The sequence below is a fragment of the Emiliania huxleyi genome, assembly GCF_000372725.1.
Source record: "Emiliania huxleyi CCMP1516 unplaced genomic scaffold EMIHUscaffold_39, whole genome shotgun sequence".
Lineage (NCBI taxonomy): Eukaryota > Haptophyta > Isochrysidales > Noelaerhabdaceae > Emiliania > Emiliania huxleyi.
In genome coordinates, this window is record NW_005199045.1 from 318985 (window position 1) to 342612 (window position 23628).

Sequence of the window (23628 nt, forward strand, 5' to 3'; positions counted from 1 at the left end):
TGCCCTGCGTCGTCTGGCGACGGGTCCTCCATAGTCGGTCGAGGTCGCCGCCCTCCTCGTGCCTCTTCCCAACGTTCCCTCGGCGGCCGATGCCGTCTGCTCCGGCTCCCCAGTCCCCGGCTCTGCCCTGCCCTCGTCTGCGCTAGTTTCTGCTTCGTCATCACTGGCGTCTCTCCTCTTCCTTGTCCCCTTCTTGTATGCTTTGCACATCGCGTCGATTCCTTTTCGCGTGAGCACCAGCCTGAAGCCCGCCCAGCAGCTGAACCGCTCCCTAAGTCGAAGGAGCATCATCAGTCTCACCCACTTCGCTCGCTGCCCACCGTCTCCGCTCCCTCCCGCTTGAGCCGCCGTCGCGGCCCTCGTTCGTCCCACTGGCTGTTGGCCCGTCCCTGCGTTGCCTGCGTTATCCCTCCTCCTCCGCGACTCCCTCTCAAGGCCGGCCGAGCCTCTTTCCACCCAGTGAAGAGCTTCCTCAGCCACTCAATGTGTTCCTCTCTCTTCATTGAGTGCTGTTTTTTCAGACTTTTGGGGCATCACTGAAATGCGATGCGACACACACTCCGTACTGCACTGGAGCGAGAGGACTCCGTGCTATATCAAACCAGTACTGCCGGGGATCAGGCCCGGCGCCCCGCCACGACACTCTCCCCTCCCCGCCCGAGGCGCGAGGGAGGCGCCACACTCTCACTCCGCGTCGTCCAGCTCGGGACTCTCGGTCGGGGACCTCTTTTTGAAGAGCCCCCCCCTCTCCGGCACCGCGATGATCGGCACCACCTCCGAGGACGCACCCGAGCCGCCTCTGCTCTCGCCGTGCGCGTCGGACGGCATCGCCAGCACGTGCGAGCCGAGCAGGCAGACGACGAGCATCGCGGAGGCGGTGGCGTACACGGCGTGCTCGGGCACATACCCCGCGCCGAGCAGGACGGCGATGACGAGCCCGTTGAGCAGCACGCGGAAGACGGCCATGGTCGACGCGCGCTGCGAGTCGTCCAGTTCGCCTGGGGGGAGATGCGGGGAGACGTGTGGAGATGTGTGGGGAGGCGTGTGGAGAGATGTGGGGAGATGTGGGGGAGATGTGGGGAGGTGTGGGGGAGATGTGGGGAGAGGTGGGGAGAGGTGGGGGAGAGGTGGGGAGAGGTGGGGAGATGTGGGGGAGATGTGGGGAGAGGTGTGAGTCATCCAGCTCGCCGGCCCGCACGAGCGCGATGGCCGGCCAGTACAGCCCGAGCAGGCACTCGAAGGCGGAGAAGGCGAGCAGCAGCGCCTGAATGAAGAGCGTGCCCCTCCCTCACGTCACCCACCTCATTGGTGGAAAGACGGCCAGGCGAGCAGCAGCGCCTCGTACGAGCTCGAGACGACAGGCACCAGCAGGCAGAGCGCGGAGCCCGCAAACACACCGCCCAGGCAACTGTCATCGGGGACATATGGGGGGATCTGGGGAGATCTGGGGAGATCTGGGGAGATGTGGGGAGATCTGGTGGGCGAGAGGCACGGTGAGGTCGGGCACGCTCCTCGACACAGGCAAGGACGACGACAAAGACAGAGGACCAGGCAATCTCGCGTACTCTCGGGGTGATCTCGGGTGATCTGGGGTGGCCATCGGGCGATCTCGGGCGATCTCGGGCGATCTCGGGCGATCTCGGGCGATCTCGGGCGATCTCGGGCGATCTCGGGCGATCTCGGGCGATCTCGGGCGATCTCGGGCAGCCTGGTGGGCGAGACGCCGTACGCGTCGAGCAGCGCGAAGCCCTGCGCGCCCGCCATCTTACTCACCATGAAGATGGAGAAGATGAGCCCGTGCGAGATCTGGTGCGGCGCACGGCGCTCGAGCGAGGGGGTCCACATGAAGACGAAGGCGTAGAGCGACGTCTCGTAGAGCGAGTTGACCACGCCGAGAGCTGGTGGAGAGATGGGGGAGATGTGAGGGAGATACGAGGGAGATATGGGGGAGACATGGGGGAGATTGGGGGTGCCGGTCAGGCACCTAGCAGCGTGCGGCTCGCGACGATCGCACGCCACGAGCGGAGCAGCGACGCGCTCGGCGTCGTCCGCCTGTCGCCGTACCGCTCGCTCCACTGCACCTGGCACAGGAAGGAGGCGAGCAGCAGCACGGGCGCGGCGACGTTGAAGGGAGCAGCGAATCGGTTGTGCCCCCCCTCGGCCGACGGCGGCGAGAGCTCGACGACGACGTGGCCGACGATCCCTACCATTCACCATTCACCGATTGACTACTCGTTAGGAAGAGGGCTCGACGACGGCGTGGCCGGCGATGCCTATCATTCATCATTCATTGTGCACTATTCATTGTGACGGCGGCTCGACGACGGCGTGGCCGGCGATGCCGGCGACGACGGCGGAGAAGGCGTAGACGCAGGAGGATGCGGCGAAGATATGGGTGAGCTGGCCGCGTGGCAGCTCGCACGCCTCGGCCTCGGCGATCAGCCACGACTCGAACGAGGTGAAGAGGATGGAGTACGAGATGCCGCCGAGCAGCCGGCTGGCCGCGAGGGCGAGGCCCGCCTACAGTGCTGAGTACGCCAGCCTCGTGCAGAGTCGTCAGAGCACCGCGTGAAGACGAGGGGATGCGAGTGCAGCGGAATGCAGATGAATACGGTGGAATCCGGCTGACTCCGTGTCCTCTCGAGCGCCAGTCGGGAGACGTGAACACACGTACGAATGTCGTCTTCCACTTCTAGGGAGGCCGGCTGGAGAGTTGGCAAGGAGGCAAGAGCCGGCGTAGAGGATGCCGTACGCGACGCAGTTGCGCCGGTGCCCGCCCACGTCGCCGATCGCGCTCGTGTACGTGCCGAGCGTCGCTGCAGAGCTGTAGCCGACCGCAAAGAGCTGCGCGATCTGATGCATCGAGTAGCCGTGATTGGCGTAGAGCGCGTAGAGGTAGCCGCCCTGGATCCAGTCGCCAAAGGTGGCCAGCGAGTAGGCCACCAGGTACCGGTTGCGCAGCCTCCGGTACACCGTCGTGTCGCCTCGGCTCGACGGCACCGGCTTGCCCTCGACCACTGGCTCGACGAGCCTCTCAGACGAGACCGCCTTGGAGATGGGCTGGGCGCACGGCGAGGCAGGGACGGCTGCGGTGAAGCTAAGGCACGCCCACGCGGCCAAGCACAGCAGGCTCGCACCGAGCAGCACCGCCAGCTCGAGATGCTCGTCTGCAAAGGACTGCTGCAGCCGCTCAAGCACACCGCCGGGCGCCGCCGCAGGCAGGTCTGCCAAAGCGGCAAAACGTGTGGCGTTGTGGTGCCGTTCGCCGCCGTGGTGTCCGGGTCGGTGGTGGTGCGAGTCGTGCCGGGGCCCGTGCCGAGGCATCTCGGGGTGCCCAGCAGAGGACATGCAAGGGGCAGCAGTACACAGTACTACACAAGACTTGCAAAGAAGAAATTTGTCGGCATCTCACTGTGCGATTTCGGGGCCCGGGGTTGTGCGTTTATGTGACACGCACGGGTGTCGGTGGTAGCGAGTGCGCTTGGCCGCTTTGTGTATCTCGAGACCTCGAGAGAAGGTCGCCCGCAGGCCCCGAGGGGCCAAGTCAGGAATTGGCTTTCTTTTCGCGGGCAAGCGCGGCGCGGCTCGGTGGGAGTCGTGATTTGTCGCACAAGGATTCGATCAACGCCCGTCGGAACACTCACAAACATCGAAAGTGTTCGTGTGTGGCGTAATTGACGTATAAGTCGTGCTGGCAGGTGCTGGCGCGCGCGCGAATGGCGCGTTCTTGACGCGTATTGGGATGGTGTGACGACTCGCCTGGCCGGCGCCATGGCTCGTCCATCATCGAGAGGTCTGCCCCTCGCTGGGTGTCACTCTAGTGTGCCTGCTCTCGAACAAACACATTATACTACACCTCCGATATTAAAATGAACTCGGGGGCACAGAACGCGGCACTAACGGGGCACACACGCCTAGCGAACGTACATGTAGATGGTTGCTCCCCCCAGGATTATCTTTCTTTCTTGTCTTCTCTGCTTGCGGGAACGCCCTCGGGCGACCGGGTGGGCGCGCTGATGTCGCCAGAGCTGAGATCCTTGGCGTAGAGCCTGAGCAGCTGTCGTAACGGCGCTGTTGCCACCATCGCCTGTAGACGGCTCGGCTGCGGGCGCAGGCGGAGGCGTTGGCAACGGCGGAGTCCAAACGGAGGGCGGCACGTACGCCAAGGCATCTGTTACAATTACGGGTCCAGGCTGGTTTGCGTGCGGCATCGCGCTAGGCGAGGGTGGCACCCACTGTGCCGACTGTGTCCCGGCGCCGGAGGCATTATGCGGCATTGGGTAACCGGGTGGGGCCGACCCAGGCTGGTACGCCGCGTATGCATTTGGCATAGTTGCTCCGAGCATGCCATACTGTGGGCCTGTGTGCATCCACTGAGCGCCCATGTGCCCGGCTTGTTGGATGACAGCACTGTGCTGCGTGCTCATTTGATATGGTGGTATAGCTGCGGCGGGGTACCGTGGCGCATAGGCATGCATGTGCTGCGGTGCGATGTTGTACTGCGGCATGATGGAATGTCCGTGCATCTGCGGCATGCCGTTGTATGCCGTTGTTGGCTGGCTATCGCTTGACCGAATGGTGCATTCGGTGCGTAAGTATGCGATGGGGCGAGGACTGCCGTGCGGATCTTGACCTAAGCCGCTATCATGCGGCAGGCCAGACGGTGTGGTCGAGCTTCCTTGCGCCCCGTGCGGTGTGTTAGGCGGCGCGCCGGTGGCGGTGTAGCCGCCGAGTGGGGGCGAGTGAAGCCCGTCCTCGTCTAAGCCTGACTCCATAGGAGAAGACGGGGACGGACGGAACACTCCTTTGTCGCCGGAAATCGTCATGGTCCAACTAGAGGTCCCCCTGCGTGGGCCCCGCCCCCTTCCCCAATGGGGGCGGGGCCCTTGCGAAGGAAGAGACGGCCAGAGTTGTACAGCAGCGGACGATATGGACAACGAAGCATTAGAGGCTTGATAGGAAAGCTCACACAGACGATACTCGAGAGCACAGACGATATCGCCACCCTTTTCCCGAGGGGTAGAGATGGAGCTGCGCAACACTCGTCGACGTCGTCCTGCGCCTATCTTCCCCCCCCATCTAATATGCTAACTTGGCTCAGTTGAAGTTGGGCGCTCCCACAGCTCCCACACTCTCTCCTCTCTGGTACACGCAATTCGCGAAGCGTTGTGGTCTGTGGCTTTTCTCATGGAGAGAGAGTCGAACTGATTAAAACTCTTTTCCGAGCACAGACAGACTGCTGACTCAACGCCCGCCCCCCGGTCGCCGACGCCTGCCCTTAAAAGGGAGAAAGACGAATTCAGAAAGAAACGGAAAGAAAACAGACCATCACAATGCCTGAGTGTCTTGTCTTGTGGTTCTGTGTGTCGCTCCTGTGTGACCGTCATCGCCCGTCTAGCGTCCACCCATACCGCGTTGGTGTCCCAGTCGTTGGTCGGACTGTGTTTCGCCTTCCCATCAATCAATCAATCAATGCCTCCATCAGATGAGTGCCGTCATCGCGCGGACATCGCCGCTTCAAGCGGGCCTCGCGTGCGAGAGCGTGCTGCATCGCGGTGAGCTGTGGTGGATGCGGCAAGTTGAGGCTGGCGCTGCTTTCCGACGCGATGGCGCAAGACAGGCACAGGGCCGCGCAAAAGTGATATGCCGGTAGCTTCGGCTGCTCACCTTGCTTGCACCGTCCGCCGCCGGGCTCGCGCGAGCCACCGGCAATCGGCAATTTCAGCCGGGTGCGGGCCTTGCGGCACTGCTGGCAGCGTGCCAGCGATGAAGCGTCCAAAGCCTCGGGTGGAAAAAGAATTATTTTAGAACTAAGTGTTTTCGGCTCGCTGTAGCCCGGCCCAGCTGCGCCCGCAGAGCCCCGAACACGCCGTACGTGGGCTTAAAAGAATACGGTGCGCCACGTGCCGCTCTTGCAGACACACGACCCACGTGCCGCAGTCCGCAACCCGACCCACTTCACTCATGCCCGCGGCACTCACGCCCCCGGGGCTGCTCGCCTGCGCGCGCTGCGCCGCCGCAAAGTGGCGCGTTAGCAGCAGCAGCATGCTCGGCCAGAGCCCCACCCCGGCGACAGCAGCAGCAGCATCCCCGCCAGGCGCAGTACGTACGGGCGCCTAGTGGAGGCGACGCCACGAAAGGTCGGTCGGGGCGGGAGCCGGCCGGCGCCGCAGCGGGAGCAGCCCGAGGGAGGAGGCGCCGACGTGCAGAGCGCGAGGCTGTTCGGACGGCAAAAAAAAACGCGGACTTCGCATCCTCATCACAAGTGCAAAGGCATCACAAACAAACGAGAAGCAGCGAGGCCTACGTCACTCGCGGCGCGCCCGCTAGGCGCCCGGGGCCTCGAGATGAGCACGGAGATCTTCGTGATGGGTCGCGCGCCAGGCCGCGCGGGCGTCTCGAGGGTCAGAATGCTCCTCGATCTGCACCTCGCGGACGCGGATGAGGTGCACGACCACCAACAACTTTGAAAGCCTCATCATTGCACCTGCCCACCACACGCGACACGACACGGCTCTCCCACGCCCCTTCCGCTGCAGGTACGCCGCCAGGCCGCGCGCCAGCTTGCTGTCAAGCCCGAGACGCTCGCCATTTCATACAAGGACACAACGCTCGAGGCGGGAAAACCGCTCGTCCAGTACGGCGTCGAGGCGGGATCGACGCTGGATTTCGGGCCACGGCCGCACACGCACGTGGCGGCAGTGCCCGCGCCGCCGCCGTCGCCGAGCGGCGGCCCAGGTCTGGCTTCATCCTCTCCGGCTCCCTTCTCGCTGCCGCGTCAATAGTGCGGGCGCTTCCATCTTGACGTGTCCCCTCCCCCCCGCCTCCCGATCCTTTTGCCGGCACGCTCCGCTGCGCACCGCCGGGCTTACAAGAGTGCGCCGCTTCCCAGAGCCGCTCGGGAAGCGGCAGCACCGCCCTGGCAAGAATGTGCGATTTTGCGAGAGCGATTTTGTTGCGTCTGGCCCTGCCTCGTGCCTGCAGGCGGACACCGTTTTCCTACCTGTCTCTTGTCTACGTTTCTAGAGTCTACTACCTCAGCAAAACCCACCACCTTCCCACCCCACCCACCCCCCTCTTTGAGAGTCTCCGCTCTTTGGCTCTACCTTAAATGGCGGCCGACTACACAACGGTGAGAGCCACATACTCTCGTACCAGTGATGGCCATTTACTGGTATAGCCCCCCAGAACAATCAAACACTCTACGGCCACAATCAAATGGTGGTAAGATTTACCACGACTTCTGAAGCAAAATCAGACAAAAATCGGAGAAATCGGCAAAATACCCGGTATTTTCCAGGTATACCCGGGTTTCCCCAGGTACCACTCCACGACCTCCACGACCTCCACGACCGCCGAAAAGCACGACCGCCCAAATCTCGAACACATCTCGAGTCCTCTCACTAGTTACATACATACCCGCAAAATACCCGGCATTTTGCCAATTTGGCTGAATTTGGCCGCAAACCAGCCTCAGACTCGGCTCAGATCCCGAAAATTTGATGATTCTACGGAGTTTCGTAATTTACCATACCACTCTCTGCTCATACCATACCACTCCCCTGGAGAATCAAATAAGTGGTAAATACCACTCTTTTACCAGTAAATGGCCATCACTGTTACTCTACACGGACCTTGCAGTAAACCTTTTCCTTCTAAGCAGGGCTACACAATGACTCTATAGTGTGGGGGTGTTCCTGGCGAGTTGTGATGAGTAGGATTAGACTAGCCAATACTATTTTTAAGTTCATATATGAAAATACCAACTTGCCATGTGCACGTCTCCGCGGCGGCGGCCCGGAGGGGGCCCGGCGGAGCGGTCAGAGCAGCACTGCGCCGGCCGGCGAGATTCTCGACTATAGTACGGGCTCTATTGAACGGCCTCAAGGTGCTCTCTAGGGCTGCCCTATTCCGCTCGCCCGGCTACGACGCTGAGCTTCGAAGGAAAAGGTTTCGCTCGGCACGGCGTCGGAGAGCAAACTTCGGCGTTCACCTACATGGAATTCTGGACGCACGTCGGCAAGTGGGCTGCTGATCAGGCGGGCTGCTGCAAAGAAGCTGGGCCCTCTCGGCGCTCGCTCTCGCTCTTCATAACGGCGTTGCCCCCTCCCTCCCGCACCGACGTTGGGCAGCCCCCGACCACGACAACGCCAGTGCCGCCGGCCTGCAGCTCGAGGCGCCGTTGAATGAGCACGAGAGCCGGTGCACGACGGCGGCGCGGGTGATGCAGCCCAAGGTGACGACGAAGGCGGAGGGGGCGGCGGCGGAGGGGGCGGCGGCGGCGGCGGCGATGGCCGCGGGGTCGGCCCGCCCGCCTTTGCTGCTGGGCTGTGGGCATATCATCACAGCTCAACGTGAAGTCAAGGCGCGGAAGCTTCAGTGGGCACTTTTCGCGTCCTTTGCCACGCACATGGCGCCGCGGACCGGTCTACCGGACCCGCCCCTGATCTTGTTCTCTTCCTCGACTCGACCTTCCGCGATCTCATCTTCCTCGACTCGACCTGATGCTGAGTTCCCGCACCAGCCTGCGGACCAGCGCAGCTCAGTGGCAGTGTGCGACCAGGGCCAGTGGTAGACAGTGGACGTGCGTGAGGCTGCTCTCTGAGCGATGACACACTAGCAGGGGCATCATGATTGCCATCGGAGTCACTTGTATTACGACGCCGCCACGCTCGCAAGGGCCGCCTAAGCGCCTAAGCACCCTAAGCACCCCCCGCTTACTGACGTAGGCCGCTTAGGCGCTTAGGCGAGTGACGGCCGGCTGCCCGGGGCCTGGCGTGCCTCCGGGTGGGGTGAGCGCCTGGGAGAGCCACTCTGCAAGTGGTGTGCGAGCGTGTAGCCTTTAGCGTGCAGTCGGCCTGGCGCCGGCGTGTACACACACGACACAGGTCACAGCTTCACGGCACACGCGGGCCCGCGCGCGGCGCGCGGGCCCGCGGGGCAAACTCGAAAGACGAAACTGCCCCTCCCCTCGCAGAGCGCATCAGGCGCGACAAGCGCGAGCGGTCCGACCGCTCCTCCGACGACTCCTCCTCCGACCAAGACTCATGCGGCTCCGGCTCTACTAGCGAGGCGAATGACATATTCGCTTAGGGGACCCCTAGGCTTAAAAGGGTGGGCCCTGGGGCGCCTGCGGCTTAAACGGCTTAAAACGGGCCCGGGCCCCTTTTAAGGCTGCCTGGGCCGCCGATTCCTTAAACGGTCTTAAACGCTTAAACGGTGCGGAGAGCTCCCGAGGTCGATGGTCCGGGAGGCTCCCGGTAGACGCCGTAGGCCGGGAAGCTGGCTACAGTCAGCTGGCACGCGTCCCCTATGCGAGTATGGCTCCTGCCAGTGCACCAGACTTAGAGATGTGTCTTCGGAGGCGGGTTTGTGCCCAATAACGGCAGTATTGGACAATTGGAGAAAACGGCGCGGAACCCCCAGCGCGACGCATGCCGGCGAGGCCGATTTTCTTAAACGATCTTAAAAGAGGGACCCCCCGTGCCTGCAATCTCTTAAATGGCAAGTTAAACCCCCAAACCTCCTCGTTTCTGAAAAGGTCTTTAAAAAACCCGGCCCTCAGAACCCTAGGGGTCCCCTAACCCCTAAGCATATTCGACACCCTCGACGACCATCTCGGCTACGGTTCCGACTCCGGCTTCGGCTGGTAGTCGACAAGCTGCCGAGCCCAAATCACTGTGTGTGCCACATTTCTTGTTGGCTTCTAAAAATCTCTCTCTCCCCCCTGTCTGCAGCCTCTTCCTTCCTATCTCTCTTCGCACTCCCTCGGCCTCGCCAATTCTCGCAGCGACCTTCACGTCACTTCGCGGTCTTCTCACTCTCGTCGTTCTCTTTCCTGCTGCTTCATCCTCTGACTACGCCAACAAGAGAAGAGAAGAAAGGGATCGCGTAATTAAGTTCACAGCCCAAAACTGTGAACTGCATCCCGGCCCGGAGCCGAGCGATGGTCGCCGCCCTGCTTTCTCTCGCGCCGGTTGTCGGCCTATTCCTGAGCCGCTCGCCGCTGCTGCTCAGCGGCCAGCGCCACGGCGCCTCACTGATGACGGCGGAGGCCGTGCCTGGCGTCGAGCCCGCCCAGGCGCCGCCCGCCGCAGCTGCAGCAGCGCTCAACGTCGTGGTGGAGGCTGATGGCGTGCGGTCGCTCGGGGAGGAGGGCGAAGCGGTGCTGCGCACGCTGCTCGAAAAGTGTTCTGACAAGAGCATGGGCGACGTGTGGCGGCGGAGCGCCTTCTGGGAGAACGAGACGGCCTCGCTCCTCGAGATTGTCAACGTGCTCGGCCGGTGGGAGCGGTGCTCCGAGTGGAAAGACCGCACCATCTTCATCGACGAGACGGACCTGCGGGCCAAGGACGAGGACGAGCGGCAGGCTCTCACCACCGGCCGCCACCAGATGGCTCTCCGCCTGGGGTGCGGCGAGCGCTCGGCGCGCCAGCGGCCGAGCCAGCAGTTCTGAGGAGAGAGGGCGCACTCTTTTGAGCGAGGGGTTGATGCGGCGCGGTAGGCGATGTTCCAGAACGTGCCGAACCTGCCCTTCACCAACGCCAAGATCGCCGCCTCGGTCGGTCTCACCGTCGACGACTTCCAGGCGCTCCCCGTGACGCGTGCCGCGTGCAACGTCCTCTTTGATGGTCTCGCCGAGAGCCGCTCGGGGCTGATCCCGTACAAGGCGCGGAGATGCAGCCGAGAGACAGCCGCGACTCAGCCGAGATACGCTCCAAACCCGCCGCATTCCCCCCTTCTCCAAGACACGTCCAGGACACGTCCCACGGGGGGGGTGGGCGGTCACCCCCCGTCACAGAGGCGGAACACGTCGAGGACACGTCCAGGACACGTCGAGGACATGCCCCACAGGTGCTCGACGAGAGGCGCGCGAGGATGGTCGGCGAGGGCGGCGCCTTCGACCAGGCTGGCTTCCGCGTCGGCTGGGCAAAGTCGTGCATCCTCTTCATCTTCGGCCTCTTCTTCTTCGGGAAGGCGAACTTCATCTGGGTGCTGCTCGCCGTCAAGTTTGCGCACGACTGGCAGCCAGACCTCATCCCCGGGCCAAAGGAGATGGGGCTCTTCAAGGTCTGGGGCATCGTCTGAGTCGAGGCGCCGGCGGGGCGGCCCGCCGAGGCCGCGGCGGGCGGCGAGCGCGCGGGTGGTGGTTTTGAGTGTGTGTCCCCGGCCACCCTCGCGAGACCGAGAGAGAGTGGTTGAGCACAATGTCCGGCAGGCTTCTTTTTCATCCTCCCCCAAAGTGAGGAAACGTGTACCTCTTTCTCATAAACACTTCCTTTTTAGCTTTACACCGAGAAATTACACTCACACACACACACTAAATTCCGCTTAAGACTTAAGTCTTATTTTTTCATCCATTTCTCTCGGCTCCCACCGTCCCCCTCGTCGCGTCGCTCCTTGCTCTCCAAAACGCCCCTCACAAACCTCTCCGCCTCCGCGTCAGCCGACGCGCCGTCCCACCACAGCGTCAGAGAGAAGGAGGCGAACGTGCTGTCGTCCGTTCGCACCGCGTGCCACCACCGGCGCGGGATGAGCAGCGCGTCGCCCTCGGACAGGACGTGCTCGAGCACCGCCGCCGCTGGATAGTCAGGGTAGCGCTCCTACCGGCGTACGCACAGCGCGATGAGAGGCATGAGCGCTCCCACAAAGCACACTTTGGCACACAGAGAGGGGTGGGTGCGCCATGGACTGCAGTGGCCGTACAGCGGAGCGCGGTGTCGGCATCTGGCGGTGTCGGCGTCTAGGGCGGCGCTCCGTGTCGCGTCGCGGCGCAAACGGGTCAACCGGAGAGGAGTTGCCTAGGAGCAGGTTCCGAGCAGATTCCGAGGTACGCCAGGGCGCAAAAGAGGATGCCGCCGGCGAGGTGTTTGCCCTGCAGCAGCGTGTGCCGCGGCAGCGATTGCGTCGATGGCGAGTCGGGTGGCAGGAGCGCGCACCGCTTGCGCCCAATCTGCTGCACGAGCAGCCCGGCATACGGGTCGTGGTGGAGGGGCGATGAGGTGGCGCCTGTACTGTCCGAGAGGAGCTCACCACAACTTTCCGTGGGGGTGCTAGCGGCAGCGGTGGCGACGCGGGCGCCTCCGAGCCAAGCCACCGTGCGGTACGGGCGCGGTGTGCGGTCCGTGAGGGAAGGCGGCAGCAGCCTCTCCCGCAGGCCCGGGCGTTCGGCGAAAAGGTCCGCCTGGGCGAGGTACGGGCCGGGCGCCTCCACTGCCGCGCGCGGCTCGCTGAGGTAGGCGGCGAGGGCGGGCACCGAGACCGGCACGAGCTCAGCGTCGAGGTACGAGCATCCGACCTCTGCATCCAAAACCAGATCACCCGCGCCGGCAGCAAGCTCGCCAGCGAGCCACCGCATCGCCTCGTGCGGAGGCAGGCCGGCCGTCGACGCGACGGCCGGCCAGTCTCGAGCGAATCCAGGAAGGAACCGCGGCGCGGCGCGCATGGTGGCGACGAGGGAGGGGGCCCCAGGAGGTAGCCGTCCTAGTCCTAAGAGTGACCCGTGTCGCCGTGTGCCCCAGCGGGCTCGCATGCGGGAGACGATTTGCCAGATGTGCCCGCAGGGTATGCACGCCTCGAGACCATACCCCCCCGCCAGCTGAAAGACCCAGCCTCCCGCCGACGGGACCATACCCCCCCCCCCCCCCACCCACCCCCTCGCCCCACCGCCGGCCGCCTTACTGCTTGCACCCGGGGGTTTTACCAAGCTGCCAGCCCATTTCACGCACACTGCGCAAAAAGACCGCCGCGTTTGAACGGTGTGAAAATGGTGTGGACACGGTTTATGTCCGAGGAGGCCACCGGCCAAAAGCGCATGTCTTGAAGGTCCGATACTGGAAGCCCATATAGGCACCTTACACTCCCCCGCAGTATCGCACCTCTTGAGCGACACTACGTTTCCGCAGCTGGGGATTCTCCGGGACCCCTCTTTGTACCCGTGCTGGCCGGATTCCTCCTCCGAACAAGTCAAGTTCGATCGGCCCCAGTCTCGAACTGGCAGCCACTATCTCACCGGAGGTACCATGTCCGAGGTTACGCCGAGGAGGCCACCGGCCAAAAGCGCATGTCTTGAAGGTCCGATACTGGAAGCCCATAGAGCCCTTACAAGAAAGAAAGACGCCTGCTCGAAACTTCAACGTACTCAAGTAATCGGTTTCTCGTCTACACCCTCCCTCAGATCGGTCTCAACAATATCTTGACTGAGCATGCCCGATGAATCGGCAGCAGGGAGACAGGAAGGCTCGCTGTGTGAGTCGGCCACGCAGAGTCGCGAAACCTGGGTGGGAAGAGGATACTCTCTCTCCAGAGCTCAAGCGATGCTCGCAGAAAGAAAGACGGGCGCGCCAAACTTCACGAAGCCGGTTTCTCGTCCCTGGTCACCTTCCTTCGCCGGGCGAGCCTGGCTCTCGCTGCGCAGCGGCGCGACCCGCGGTGAGGCTGCCGATCGTCGAACTGGGCTTAGCTCTCAGTCAAGATATTGTGCATATGGAGAGAGAGTGTTTTTTGCATATGGTCGGTCTCAACAATATCACGACTCTCACAGTGATTTGGGCTCGGCAGCTTGTTAGCCCTCAGCCGAAGCTGGGGCCGGTCCCGTAGCCGAGAGAGCCCGCGCCGTGAGTTCGACGCGGTCGGGAGGCCTTGCGGAGACAATATCAAAAACACAGCATGCCCGATGAATCGGCAGCAGGGAGACAGGAAGGCTCGCTGTGTGAGTCGGCCACGCAGAGTCGCGAAACCTGGGTGGGAAGAGGATACTCTCTCTCCAGAGCTCAAGCGATGCTCGCAGAAAGAAAGACGCCGGGGGAAACTTCAAACAAACCCAAGTAGACTGCCGATCGCGTGTGGCCTGGTCCGCAGAAAGCTCAGACACACGAGCAAGGGGGGGACAAGCGTAAAAAGGGACGGAAGCCGAGAGCGCTCGCAAAGAGGACGCGGCGGCGGCCAATGGCCACATCATCAGCATCACCGCCCGCACCACCGCCCTCTCCCGCCGCCCCTCCGCCTCTGGCTACCCGCGACGGCGCCGCCCGCGACCGCGACGGCGCCGCTATGCCGCTCGGCGGCGATCGACTGCAGAATGACACGCCGCCCATGCTGCTCGGTTCGCCGCCGCTGGCTCCCCGCGATGGCTCTGCGATGCAGCCCGGTGGAGGACAACTGGAGATGGACGAGATGGATGAGGAGGGAAGAACCCGCCACCACGCGCGGATGTGCGCCGCCCCCCTCCCTCTCCCACCCCACCCCACCGCTGCCGTGTCTCGGAATGAGGAAGCCGGTCTGAACCGACAGCCAGCGCCACTACGCGTGGGCCCGAGCGTACGAGTTCTCAGTACAAAAGACCGGGTTTATCTCTCAAAACGTCCTCCTCAACCGTCACCCGGCTCTTCTCTCCGCTCGCGTGCGTTTATGTTGACATGCGCGGGCCATCGGGGTTCACGCGTGCAGGCTGAACAACGGGCTCGCGCTCGCCTCTCAGAAGGTTCAGACGCCAGACAATCGGGAGATGGACGAGATGGATGAGGAGGAAAGAACCCGCCACCTCCGCAGGCTCCGCAAGCGGGTAGCGGACTCCAAGTTTCCGGCCCCACCGCCTGTGGATTTTTCCCGGCGTTGCAACGGCGCGTGCCCGTCCCGGCCGCGCCGAAAGGCCGTCCCCATCGTGCCTGGGGACCCAGGCCGCGGCCGAATGCACGTCTTCCCCAGACTGCCGCCATGGCGCATTGCTGGCTGCCTCGAGGGCGCGGAGCTCGAGGCCGCACGGGCGGAATGGCATGCTATGGACAAGACCGACGAGCGGGAGGCGATGCGCCGCGCCCGCAACCTTGCAATGAGTCGCTCAGCGCCGCATCGCGAGGGTGACTCCGCACGCCGAGCCAAGGCGCGGCGCGAGAAGAGAGACAGAGAGAGAGCTTTTAGCAATAACATTTAAAACCTCGCCCCACGCAGCGTACCACCCCCCCGCCCGACCGGGCGTCTACTTGGGTTTGTCCGCGACACATCGCGGGAGATACAGCCCCCTCTCTCGCGCGGCCCGGGATGCCCATCCAATATCACCCCCGCCGGGGCGTGAATCCAAGCCGAGACTTTCCTCGCCCTTAGGGGCCTAGAGAACACAACCCCCTCTCTCTTTTCTCCCAGTAAGCTAAAAGTACGTACATGTACCCGGTTTCTCGTCCCTTCGCCGAAAGCTGGTGGCTCCACGTCCTGGACGGCGGAGAGGCACGGCGCAGCTCGATGCCCTCTGCCACTCGCATCGCCGAGCTGCAGGCGGAGAACTTTGCGGAGGACGTCGAGGTGCCGCCCGAGGCCGCCGGCTGGAGCGAGGACCGGCTCGTCGCCTTCCTCGAGAGCGGCGGTGTCGAGAGCAGCGCGCAGGGGAGTCTTGCTGCTCCGCTCGGCCGGCGTGCGCGCGTCGCGTGCCTGCACGGCACGGCGGGCAACGAGCGCATCTTCACGATCCAGGCCTCGCGGCTTAAGCTGGCGCTCAAGGCGGCCGGCGCCGACTCGGCGGTGTACGAAGGCACCGAGGTGATTGCTGCCGAGAACCCGCACGGCGCAGCGATGCGGAAGATATTTGGCGACCAGGTGCTCCGCGAGTACGCGCCAGCGCTCCTGGATGAGGCCGGCAGGCGCACGTACGAGCCCGCCGCCGCCGAGGCTGCGGTCGCGGATCTCGAGGCGCGCATCGCCGGCGCCGGCGGCTGCGACGCGGTGCTCGGCTTCTCTCAGGGCGCCAACTTTGCGTCGATGCTGGCGGCGCGCGCCGCGGCGGGCGTCGGCCCGCTCGCCACCTCACTCCGCTGCGTCGTGCTCCTCGCCCCGGCTCGGCCCGGCTGGCCGCATCAGGACGCGTGGAAGCGGCTCTTCGCCGCGCCTCTGCCCGTCCCGGCGCTGGTGGTGCGCGGCGCTTCCGACACGGTGTCAGCGGAGGGGCCCGTCGAGCTCGTTGCGCATTTTCGCGGCGCGCGGCTGGTCGAGCACAAGGAGGGGCACCGGCCGCTGCCCGCGGACAGGGCGGCGGCGGACGGGCTCATCCGGGACATCTGCAGCTTTGTGCTGGAGCGCTGCCCGCCTTAAAGCTGCCCGTTCTCGCGCAGCGTGTTTCGACAGCGTGTTTGAACAACCAAAGAGTGTTTGAACAACATCTGTTGTGTGTCATCTGTTGTGTGTTAAGTGGAGTTGAGAGAGAGAGAGATGTGAGTGAGTATTCTTGATACGAAACCACGACGACACACACCAGTCGACTCGCATCGGTTGCCTCCATGAACGGCGGAGCTATTCTCGCGTCCACACCACACCTGGCTCCAACGTGGACACGCCCATAGCTGGGGACACTACTAGGTCACGCATGGCATCAGAAGTTTTGTCTCTGTCACACACACTCACACAAAGAGAGAGATGTGTTATAGTTGTTAGTTCGAGGGTTGATCTAACACCGCGGCCATCGGTGAGGGCTGAGGGCCAAAAGTAAAACGCTCAACGCCGCTCTCGGCTCTCAGAGAGGCGTTATATCTCAGTAACCCCGCTCGCAGGTACTAGAGCAGCATTCGTCAAGCTCAAACCCCACTCTGCACAACACAGAGCAGCGTTTGCCTGACAAGACTCCGCTCTGCAACCTTCAGAGCGGACTCTTGCTCAGAAAAACACCGACCGAGCACGTTCGAGCGGAGTCAAGTCAGTGCAACACCGCTCAACATAGCGGGAGCGGTCAATTTCCGCGGAGAGGCTGCTTTCGCCTCCCTCAGTCGCGCTCTCCTCCGCCCCTCCTCTTCAGAGCGGGACTTTGCTGAGTGAACACCGCTCTAGATGGTCAGAGCAGCGATTCCTTTAAGCTGACACCCCTCTAAATGGCGTGAGCGGCGTCGCCCTGAATAGACGCTGCTCTGGGACGCCGGGACGGCGATGCCACCTGACGCCGACGGCGGATCCACGATCGCTCGTGGCGCGCGGCGCGGGCGGCGTGGCGAGCCCCGCCCCTGGGGTTGAGCAGCGTGTGGGTGGGTCGTCACTGCTCCGAGTAGTCAGAGCGGCGTCGCGTTTAGTGATACGCCGCTCACGCCATTTAGAGCGGTGTCAGCTTAAAGCAATCGCTGCTCTCACTAGCTAGAGCGGTGTTCACTTAGCAAAGTCCCGCTCTGAAGAGGAGGAGCGAAGGAGAGCGCGACTGAGGGAGGCGAAAGCAGCCTCTCCGCGGAAATTGACCGCTCCCGCTATGTTGAGCGGTGTTGCACTGACTTGACTCCGCTCGAACGTGCTCGGTCGGTGTTTTTCTGAGCAAGAGTCCGCTCTGAAGGTTGCAGAGCGGAGTCTTGTTAGGCAAACGCTGCTCTGTGTTGTGTAGAGTGGGGTTTGAGCTTGACGAATGCTGCTCTAGTACCTGCGAGCGGGGTTACTGAGATATAACGCCTCTCTGAGAGCCGAGAGCGGCGCGGCGCGTTTTACTTTTGGCAACAGCCAGCGGTGAGTCTGGGCAATCAGGGATCTTGTCTGTGATGTCCATGAAGCTTATCTTTGCAATGCTCGCCGCGGTGGCCACTGGCATCCCTCCAGAACATACTCCGTCCAGCCTTCCTCCGAGCCACATCTAACGCGCTTGCCCGTCACACGTAGGCCTGCGCATCCCGGCGTTTGCGCCGGCGCACGCGGTGCGGGTGGCGCACCCGTTGATGACTGGCGTATCTTCGCTGGCTGCCGCCTGCCTCGAGGAGGAGTGCTCGGTGGACACGGTGCAGAGCCTGGTGGCGGAGCTCACCATTGAGGCTGAGCGTTTGTCGCGCGAGGGCACCAAGACCTCCAAGGAGCAAGTCGAGGCGCTGCTCATGCTCGGCCGACTGCAGGCGCATTTGCCACCTGTCCCTCCCCCTCCCTGCCGCCGACACTCTGCCATCGGAGTCCTCCTTCTCACCGGCCGCCCGTGCCAGTGCCTCCACCCGCCCGAGCCCGAGTCGAACTTCTCGCCCACCCGCCCGACAGGCGCTCTCCCAGAACCCGGCTGCGAATCAGGGCGAGATCGAGAAAATCGTGTCCGGCATGGCGCGCTCCTTTGGCACCGTCAAGGACTACGACTTCCCCGGCTCCGCTCTGGGCTACACCGGTAAGCGCCTCTCCCTGCCCACTCTCTCCTCTCTCGCTCTCTCCCTGCTCTCTCCTTGCATTGCCACTGATGCTGCCGCCCCGTCATTGATTGCCTGAACATGAGGGCCTAGAACATCGGCTCGTCGATCTCACCCCAGAGCGCTACGCAGGCACGCCGAATAAGAATAAGGTCGGGCTCGACTGAAGCCTTGAGCCGAAGGGGCGGGAGCGCGGCCTCACGCGAGCGGCTTTCGGAGCACGCCTCGCGCACCCTAGCCGCCGCCTAGCTGCTCCACGCCTCTCATGGGGCCGCCTCTCTGCGCTCGCCGCACTCGTCCAAGCGCGCGTGCGGTGTGCCCCCGCACGCATGTGGATCTCTGATATTTATTGGACGGTATACTCTGATGAGTTGATGCACACAACACCCTTTCGTTTGTATCAGAGAGAGTGTGATGAGTGCGCATATATATGCAACTCACCTCGACGTCGTACGTTACATGCCATCTCTAAGTCTAACATGCGCCCGGGTTACAGGTTACAACTCAAAAAAATGGCGGGGCCGGGGACAGGGAGCGTGCATGCCGCGCCACCCGCGCGCGCCCCGGAGGCGGAGCAGGAGCAGCGAGCAGCAGCAGGCAGGCTCTCTGCACTATGAGACTCTCGGTCTCGCGGCTAGAGCCGCAGCCTCTAGGTGATGACGGTTGGCGCCTCGCGGCCCGTGAGCTCGCGCACCTGCGAGAGGTGCAGCGCGAGGTCGACCAGAGGCCGCAGCGCGTCCGTGGCGTTGGCGAGCAGCGCGTATTCGTCGCCGGGCGGCTGGTACCGCTCGATGTAGATGCGCACCGTCGCCCCGACTGAGCCCGTGCCGGAGAGGCGCAGCACTATCCGCGAGCCGTCGGCAAAGAGCAGCCGCACGCCCTGCTGGCTCGTGGTCGAAGAGTCCACAGGGTCGCGGTACCTATGCGGAAGGCTCCGGACGGCTCCGGGAAGGCTCCTGGCTGTGGCCGAACGCTCGACCCGGCAGCGGCACGAGAACTCGTCGATGGTGGCGAGCGCGAACCCGTCCTGCAGCAGCTGCGGCTCCGAGGGGCCGTACCCCGCGCCTACCCTCGGGCCAATCTCGAGTGACCTCGGGTGATCTCGGTCGGTCGGGGGAGGGGTGGGGGGGCGTGACGCCGGCGCGCCTCGAAAGGAGGAGCCCATCGCGCGGAGCCGCTCGACGATCTCCTCCGCCGCCGCCGCGTCGACGTTCTCGTAGTCGTACCGCGTGTAAAAGTTGCGGCCGAAGCGGCGCCAGTGCTGGGTCACCACCTGGGTGAGGGGCGGAGGGGCGGAGGGGCGGAGGGGCGGAGGGGTGAGGGGGGGCGGGGGGGGGGCGCACGGGCGGCGATGGAGGCGGCGCGTGCGTGCGTGCGTGCGTGCGTGCGTGCGTGCGTGCGTGCGTGCGTGCGTGCATGTGTGTGTGTGTGTGTGTGTGTGTGTGTGTGTGTGTGTGCGTGCGTGCGTGCGTGCGTGCGTGCGTGCGTGCGTGCGTGCGTGCGTGTGTGTGCGTGCGTGCGTGCGTGCGTGCGTGCGTGCATGTGTGTGTGTGTGTGTGTGTGTGTGTGTGTGTGTGCGTGCGTGCGTGCGTGCGTGCGTGCGTGCGTGCGTGCGTGCGTGCGTGCGTGTGTGTGCGTGCGTGCGTGCGTGCGTGCGTGCGTGCGTGCGTGCGTGCGTGCGTGCGTGCGTGCGTGTGTGTGTGTGTGTGTGTCTCCACCTCCTCGACGCCGACCAGCTGCCCCTCGGGCGTGTCAACGTTGTGGTGCGCCAGGATCGACGCCCAGCAGAGCACCTGCGGGGAACGGCCCGCCGTCGGAGAGGGCCGGGTGCGGCTGTGTGGCGGCCGGTCATGGGGCGGCGTAGCGAGGCGAGCAGCGTTGGGCATGTGCGAGCAGCGTGCGTGGGCATGCACGCGCGCGTGTCGGCGGTGGCGCGCGGGTGCGCGCGGACAGGCTTGGGTGCGCGCACCGCCCACAGCCCGTCCTTCTCGCGGATGTGGGACGAGCCCGTGCCAAACGACTCCTCGCCGCAGAGGAGGGGCGAGAGGTCTGCGCCGCCGAGCAGGTGCGAGTCCATTAGGTTGCCAAAGTACTTCCAGCCGGTCGGCGTCTCGAAGAGGGGCAGCCCGAGCTCCTCCGCCACGCGGTCGACGGCGCCTGCTCGCACGCCCCTCTCGCGTCAAACAGCAACCTCGCCACACGCCCCTCGCCCAGCCTCGGCCGGCCGCCCGATGTCGGCATCGAGCGGGCGAGAGCGCGCAAGCCGCCCTGCCGGGCGAGCCAAGGCAGCGCGTGCGCGTGGGCCGCAATCACCGCCAGCGAGTCGGAGGGCGTGACGAAGAAGCGGCGGCCGACAATCATGTTTCGGTCCGCGTCGCCTACGGCGTCCGAGAAGAGGCTCCAGGAGGCCCTCCCGCGCACTCTGTCACGGCCGCGCTGCAGTCGGTCGTCGCCGTCGGCCGCAGCACCGAGCACCGGAGGCTCCCCGCCCGCAGGCTGGCCGGTGAGGCCCATGAGCTTGGCGAGGGCGGCGGCGTAGGTCAGGTTGGGGTCGGGGTGGCCGCCGCCAAAGTCCTCGGACGGGATGCAGTTGAGAAGCGCCTGGGCAGTCGAGGAGGGCGTGTGGAGGGGAGGACGGCTGGTATGGCTCCGGCGAATGGGCGGGGCAGCGCCTCGTCCGCGACGCCGAGCGCGCCGAAGATCGCGCGCGCATACGGGCCGGCCACGCCGTGCATGCCGTCGAAGACCAAGCTCATGTCGGGACGGCGGAGCAGGCTGCGCAGCGCGTCGAAGTCGAAGAGAGACGCCATCAGCGCCACATAGTCCTCGGTAGGGTCGATCACCTCCACCTCAAAGTGCGGGGCGCCGCCCTTCTCGTCCACAAACACGTGCCGCCCCTCGAGCGACAGGTCCACGTCCGGCAGCCCCGCCACAATCGCGTACTCGCGGATCTGCGTTGACCGCTCGTACACCTGAGGCACGGTGCCGTGTGCCATGTGTGTGTGTGTGTGTGTGTGTGTGCGTGCGCGTGCGTGCGCGTGCGTGCGTGCGTGCGTGCGTGCGTGCGTGTGTGCGTGCGTGCGTGCGGGTGCGTGCGTGCGTGCGGGTGCGTGCGTGCGAGGCGAGCGCATACACCTCCTCCGTCAGCGACTCGAGTGCCGGCCCGCCGTTGCGCACATTGTACTTGATGCCAAAGTCTGCGTCTGGCCCGCCCGGGTTGTGCGACGCGCTGAGGATCACTCCGCCGCACGCGACGCCGCCCTCGCGCTCGCGGATCACGCACGAGGCGGCGGGCGTCGAGAGGAGCCCGTCGCGCCCGACCTACGGGCGAAGGCTCCGAGACACTTCGGGGAAGGCTCCGCCACGACGAGCGACTGTCCGCCGCGCCGGACCCAGACACGCGCGACGCCGTGCGCAGCCGCCATCTTGCAGATGATCTGCACCGCCGCCGCGTTCCCGTACCGCCCGTCGCCCGAGACGACGAGTGTGGCGCCTGATCTCGGCGACGAGGCGGTGAGAGGGCGCAGAGCCGGTGCGGCGGCGGCGAGGGCCGAGGTCGGCGGGAAGTTGCGTGGCCAACGTGGCGTGCGGTGCGGTGTAGCAGCGTGTGGTGCAGCGGTTTCGGTGCGGCGGCTATGAGCGGCATCGCGGCGTGCGGCGGCTGTGAGAGGCATCGCGAGACACACCACGTAGCTCGCCATCGGGCAGCGAGTCGAAGAGGCTCTGGATGAAGTTCTCGAGGTAGCCCGGCTGGAGGAAGACGGACGTCTTCTTGCGCAGCCCGGACGTGCCCGGCTTCTGCCCCTCGAACGGCGATGTGGCCACCCGCGTCACCTCACTGCTGACGACCGTCTCGAAGATTTGCGTCTCGCCCGCGGCGGCGCCGTGCTGCCCGCCGCGGAGTCGGCACATGTTTGAGAGGAAGGACGTCCCACCGCCTCCTCGCATAGAACCGACAGGCCTGCCGCGTGCGATGCCGAGGAGCGCGAGCAGCGGGGCTGCTCTGCAACAGCAGCGCTTCATTCCAGTCACGAAGCAGCTCGAAGTGGGAGAAGCGAGAAAAAATCGTGTTCTGCGCGCAGGAAGAAAGAAAAAAATCTCTGGCTAGCGCTGCCCCCTCGGCGCTGTTACCAATCCCAACCCACTCCTGTATGTACCGCTACAGCCCTTACGGCAGGGGCAAGGCACGCAAGGGAGAGGGCTGGCACAAGCGCGGCTGGCGCGACTTTGATGGGTCGATGGCGGTGAGTGTTGCCTTCTCGCCCAAGTGCTATGGGTCGCATACATTAATGGTGCAGCCACACGAGACGGCCGATCGCCTGCTCAGGGCGGCGGTGCAGACCCAGTGCGACGACGTTGACCTGCGTGGGCGCCCGTGGTGCTCGTGCACAAGAAGCGCGAACTAGTCGGCCTGAAGACGGCGGCAGACTACAGCATCGAGAGCGCGGACACGCTTCACTTGAAGCTGTTCGATCGCTACGGCAATCAATTGCGCTGGGACGACTATAGCTACGTCAAGGAGTACGGAGCGGGCGACCACAATATGCGCGTCATCTTCAAACACCCCCCCCCACGCACCTGGGGACCCCCCTCTAGGTCGACGGTCTGACCAGGTGGAGGTGGGGGGGGGGTACCTACACCCCCCTGTCGCTCAGCGGTCCCGAGCCAGCGGCAGCTGACCCCCCCTCCGGTAGCTTACCCCCCCCTCGGTCCTGCCCCCTCGCAGCTTGCGGAGCTGACCCCCCCCTCGGTCAGCTAGGGTCCGGGGCGGAGCCCCGGCGGGGTGCGGGGCGGAGCCCCGCGAAGAAAATTTTGCGTTTTTTGCAAGCAAAATATCGGTCGTCGGCCCTTGTGCTTGAAGACTTGTCGCCTGTGCCACCGCCGCGGCCGCCCTGCTCCCGCGGTGGCAGATAATAGCCCAGGTCGAAGAGTGCGCCCAGCTCTCGGTATCTGGGTGGCAGGCGGGACTAGAGAGGCACGCTGGTGCACGGTTGGGGGCGAGAGCCGCCATCTTGGACCGTCAGGCGAGTATTTGCAACCGGGAGCTCGCCACCGCCCCTAGCCCTACTCCGCCGCCGCCGCCCTCCCGAGGGCAGATAATAGCCCAAGTCGAAGAGTGCGCCCTGCTCTCGGTATCTGGGTGGCAGGTGGGACTAGAGAGGCACGCTGGTGCACGGTTGGGGGCGAGAGCCGCCATCTTGGACCGTCAGGCGAGTATTTGCAACCGGGAGCTCGCCGCCGCCCCTACTCCGCCGCCGCCGCCCTCCCGGTGGCAGATAATAGCCCAAGTCGAAGAGTGCGCCATGCTCTCGGTATCTGGGTGGCAGGCGGGACTAGAGAGGCACGCTGGTGCACGGCTGGGGGCGAGAGCCGCCATCTTGGACCGTCAGGCGAGTATTTGCAAAACCGGGAGCTCGCCGCCGCCCCTACTCCGCCGCCGCCGCCCTCCCGAGGGCAGATAATAGCCCAAGTCGAAGAGTGCGCCCAGCTCTCGGTATCTGGGTGGCAGGCG

At 64.5% G+C, this 23628-nt stretch overlaps 9 protein-coding genes across 9 annotated transcripts; 5 read left to right on the forward strand and 4 right to left on the reverse strand.

Annotated features, from left to right (window-relative positions):
- Positions 1–513: 513 nt before the first annotated feature.
- On the reverse strand, positions 514–3324 carry EMIHUDRAFT_464080 (hypothetical protein; the record flags this gene model as incomplete). Its single annotated transcript, XM_005771183.1, has 7 exons — positions 514–998; positions 1189–1264; positions 1339–1408; positions 1709–1898; positions 1985–2203; positions 2343–2520; positions 2671–3324. 7 exons carry the CDS (start codon positions 3322–3324, stop codon positions 685–687), a joined length of 1701 nt encoding a protein of 566 aa, XP_005771240.1. The 3' UTR covers positions 514–684.
- A 628-nt stretch (positions 3325–3952) lies between these two features.
- EMIHUDRAFT_209404 (hypothetical protein) lies at positions 3953–6047 on the reverse strand (the record flags this gene model as incomplete). The annotated part of the gene is made up of 4 exons (XM_005771184.1): positions 3953–4087; positions 4233–4360; positions 5509–5782; positions 5904–6047. 4 exons carry the CDS (start codon positions 6045–6047, stop codon positions 3953–3955), a joined length of 681 nt encoding a protein of 226 aa, XP_005771241.1.
- A 218-nt stretch (positions 6048–6265) lies between these two features.
- On the forward strand, positions 6266–7040 carry EMIHUDRAFT_436150 (hypothetical protein). Its single transcript, XM_005771185.1, has 2 exons — positions 6266–6446; positions 6540–7040. The coding sequence occupies exons 1-2, from the start codon at positions 6442–6444 to the stop codon at positions 7024–7026; spliced, it is 492 nt and encodes a 163-aa protein (XP_005771242.1). The 5' UTR covers positions 6266–6441; the 3' UTR covers positions 7027–7040.
- Positions 7041–9946: 2906 nt separating this feature from the next.
- EMIHUDRAFT_209406 (hypothetical protein) lies at positions 9947–10456 on the forward strand (the record flags this gene model as incomplete). The annotated part of the gene is made up of 1 exon (XM_005771186.1): positions 9947–10456. One exon carries the CDS (start codon positions 9947–9949, stop codon positions 10454–10456), a length of 510 nt encoding a protein of 169 aa, XP_005771243.1.
- A 51-nt stretch (positions 10457–10507) lies between these two features.
- On the forward strand, positions 10508–11088 carry EMIHUDRAFT_209407 (hypothetical protein; the record flags this gene model as incomplete). Its single annotated transcript, XM_005771187.1, has 2 exons — positions 10508–10662; positions 10878–11088. 2 exons carry the CDS (start codon positions 10508–10510, stop codon positions 11086–11088), a joined length of 366 nt encoding a protein of 121 aa, XP_005771244.1.
- Positions 11089–11261: 173 nt separating this feature from the next.
- Positions 11262–12544, reverse strand: EMIHUDRAFT_436153 (hypothetical protein). Its single transcript, XM_005771188.1, has 4 exons — positions 12082–12544; positions 11875–12009; positions 11758–11801; positions 11262–11603 (listed from the first exon to the last, which is right to left on the reverse strand). The coding sequence occupies exons 1-4, from the start codon at positions 12530–12532 to the stop codon at positions 11346–11348; spliced, it is 888 nt and encodes a 295-aa protein (XP_005771245.1). The 5' UTR covers positions 12533–12544; the 3' UTR covers positions 11262–11345.
- Positions 12545–14052: 1508 nt separating this feature from the next.
- Positions 14053–14932, forward strand: EMIHUDRAFT_209410 (hypothetical protein; the record flags this gene model as incomplete). The annotated part of the gene is made up of 2 exons (XM_005771189.1): positions 14053–14213; positions 14449–14932. The coding sequence occupies 2 exons, from the start codon at positions 14053–14055 to the stop codon at positions 14930–14932; spliced, it is 645 nt and encodes a 214-aa protein (XP_005771246.1).
- Positions 14933–15237: 305 nt separating this feature from the next.
- Positions 15238–16080, forward strand: EMIHUDRAFT_209411 (hypothetical protein; the record flags this gene model as incomplete). Its single annotated transcript, XM_005771190.1, has 2 exons — positions 15238–15714; positions 15850–16080. 2 exons carry the CDS (start codon positions 15238–15240, stop codon positions 16078–16080), a joined length of 708 nt encoding a protein of 235 aa, XP_005771247.1.
- A 1407-nt stretch (positions 16081–17487) lies between these two features.
- PGM_PMM (PGM/PMM) lies at positions 17488–22156 on the reverse strand. Its single transcript, XM_005771191.1, has 14 exons — positions 21803–22156; positions 21509–21609; positions 21252–21437; positions 20801–21088; positions 20546–20717; positions 20318–20494; positions 20086–20273; positions 19835–19909; positions 19263–19389; positions 19109–19181; positions 18249–19036; positions 17975–18097; positions 17616–17838; positions 17488–17543 (listed from the first exon to the last, which is right to left on the reverse strand). The coding sequence occupies exons 1-11, from the start codon at positions 22137–22139 to the stop codon at positions 18766–18768; spliced, it is 1995 nt and encodes a 664-aa protein (XP_005771248.1). The 5' UTR covers positions 22140–22156; the 3' UTR covers positions 17488–17543; positions 17616–17838; positions 17975–18097; positions 18249–18765.
- Positions 22157–23628: the final 1472 nt, after the last annotated feature.

Bases quoted from the DNA above. Each gene is read 5' to 3' on its own strand.
- PGM_PMM (XM_005771191.1), bottom strand. From the start codon at position 22,139: ATGAAGCGCTGCTGTTGCAGAGCAGCCCCGCTGCTCGCGCTCCTCGGC. The intron at 20,274-20,317 runs GTGTGGCGAGGT...GCGTGCGAGCAG, and splicing joins GCCGAGGCTGGGCGAGGGGC to GCGCCGTCGACCGCGTGGCG. The intron at 19,182-19,262 runs GCGCGCCGGCGT...GCCCGAGGGTAG, and splicing joins GATGGGCTCCTCCTTTCGAG to GCGCGGGGTACGGCCCCTCG.
- EMIHUDRAFT_436153 (XM_005771188.1), bottom strand. From the start codon at position 12,532: ATGCGAGCCCGCTGGGGCACACGGCGACACGGGTCACTCTTAGGACTA. The intron at 12,010-12,081 runs GCGCCCGCGTCG...CGGACAGTACAG, and splicing joins CACGGTGGCTTGGCTCGGAG to GCGCCACCTCATCGCCCCTC. The intron at 11,802-11,874 runs GCAAACACCTCG...ACCTGCTCCTAG, and splicing joins GCGGCACACGCTGCTGCAGG to GCAACTCCTCTCCGGTTGAC.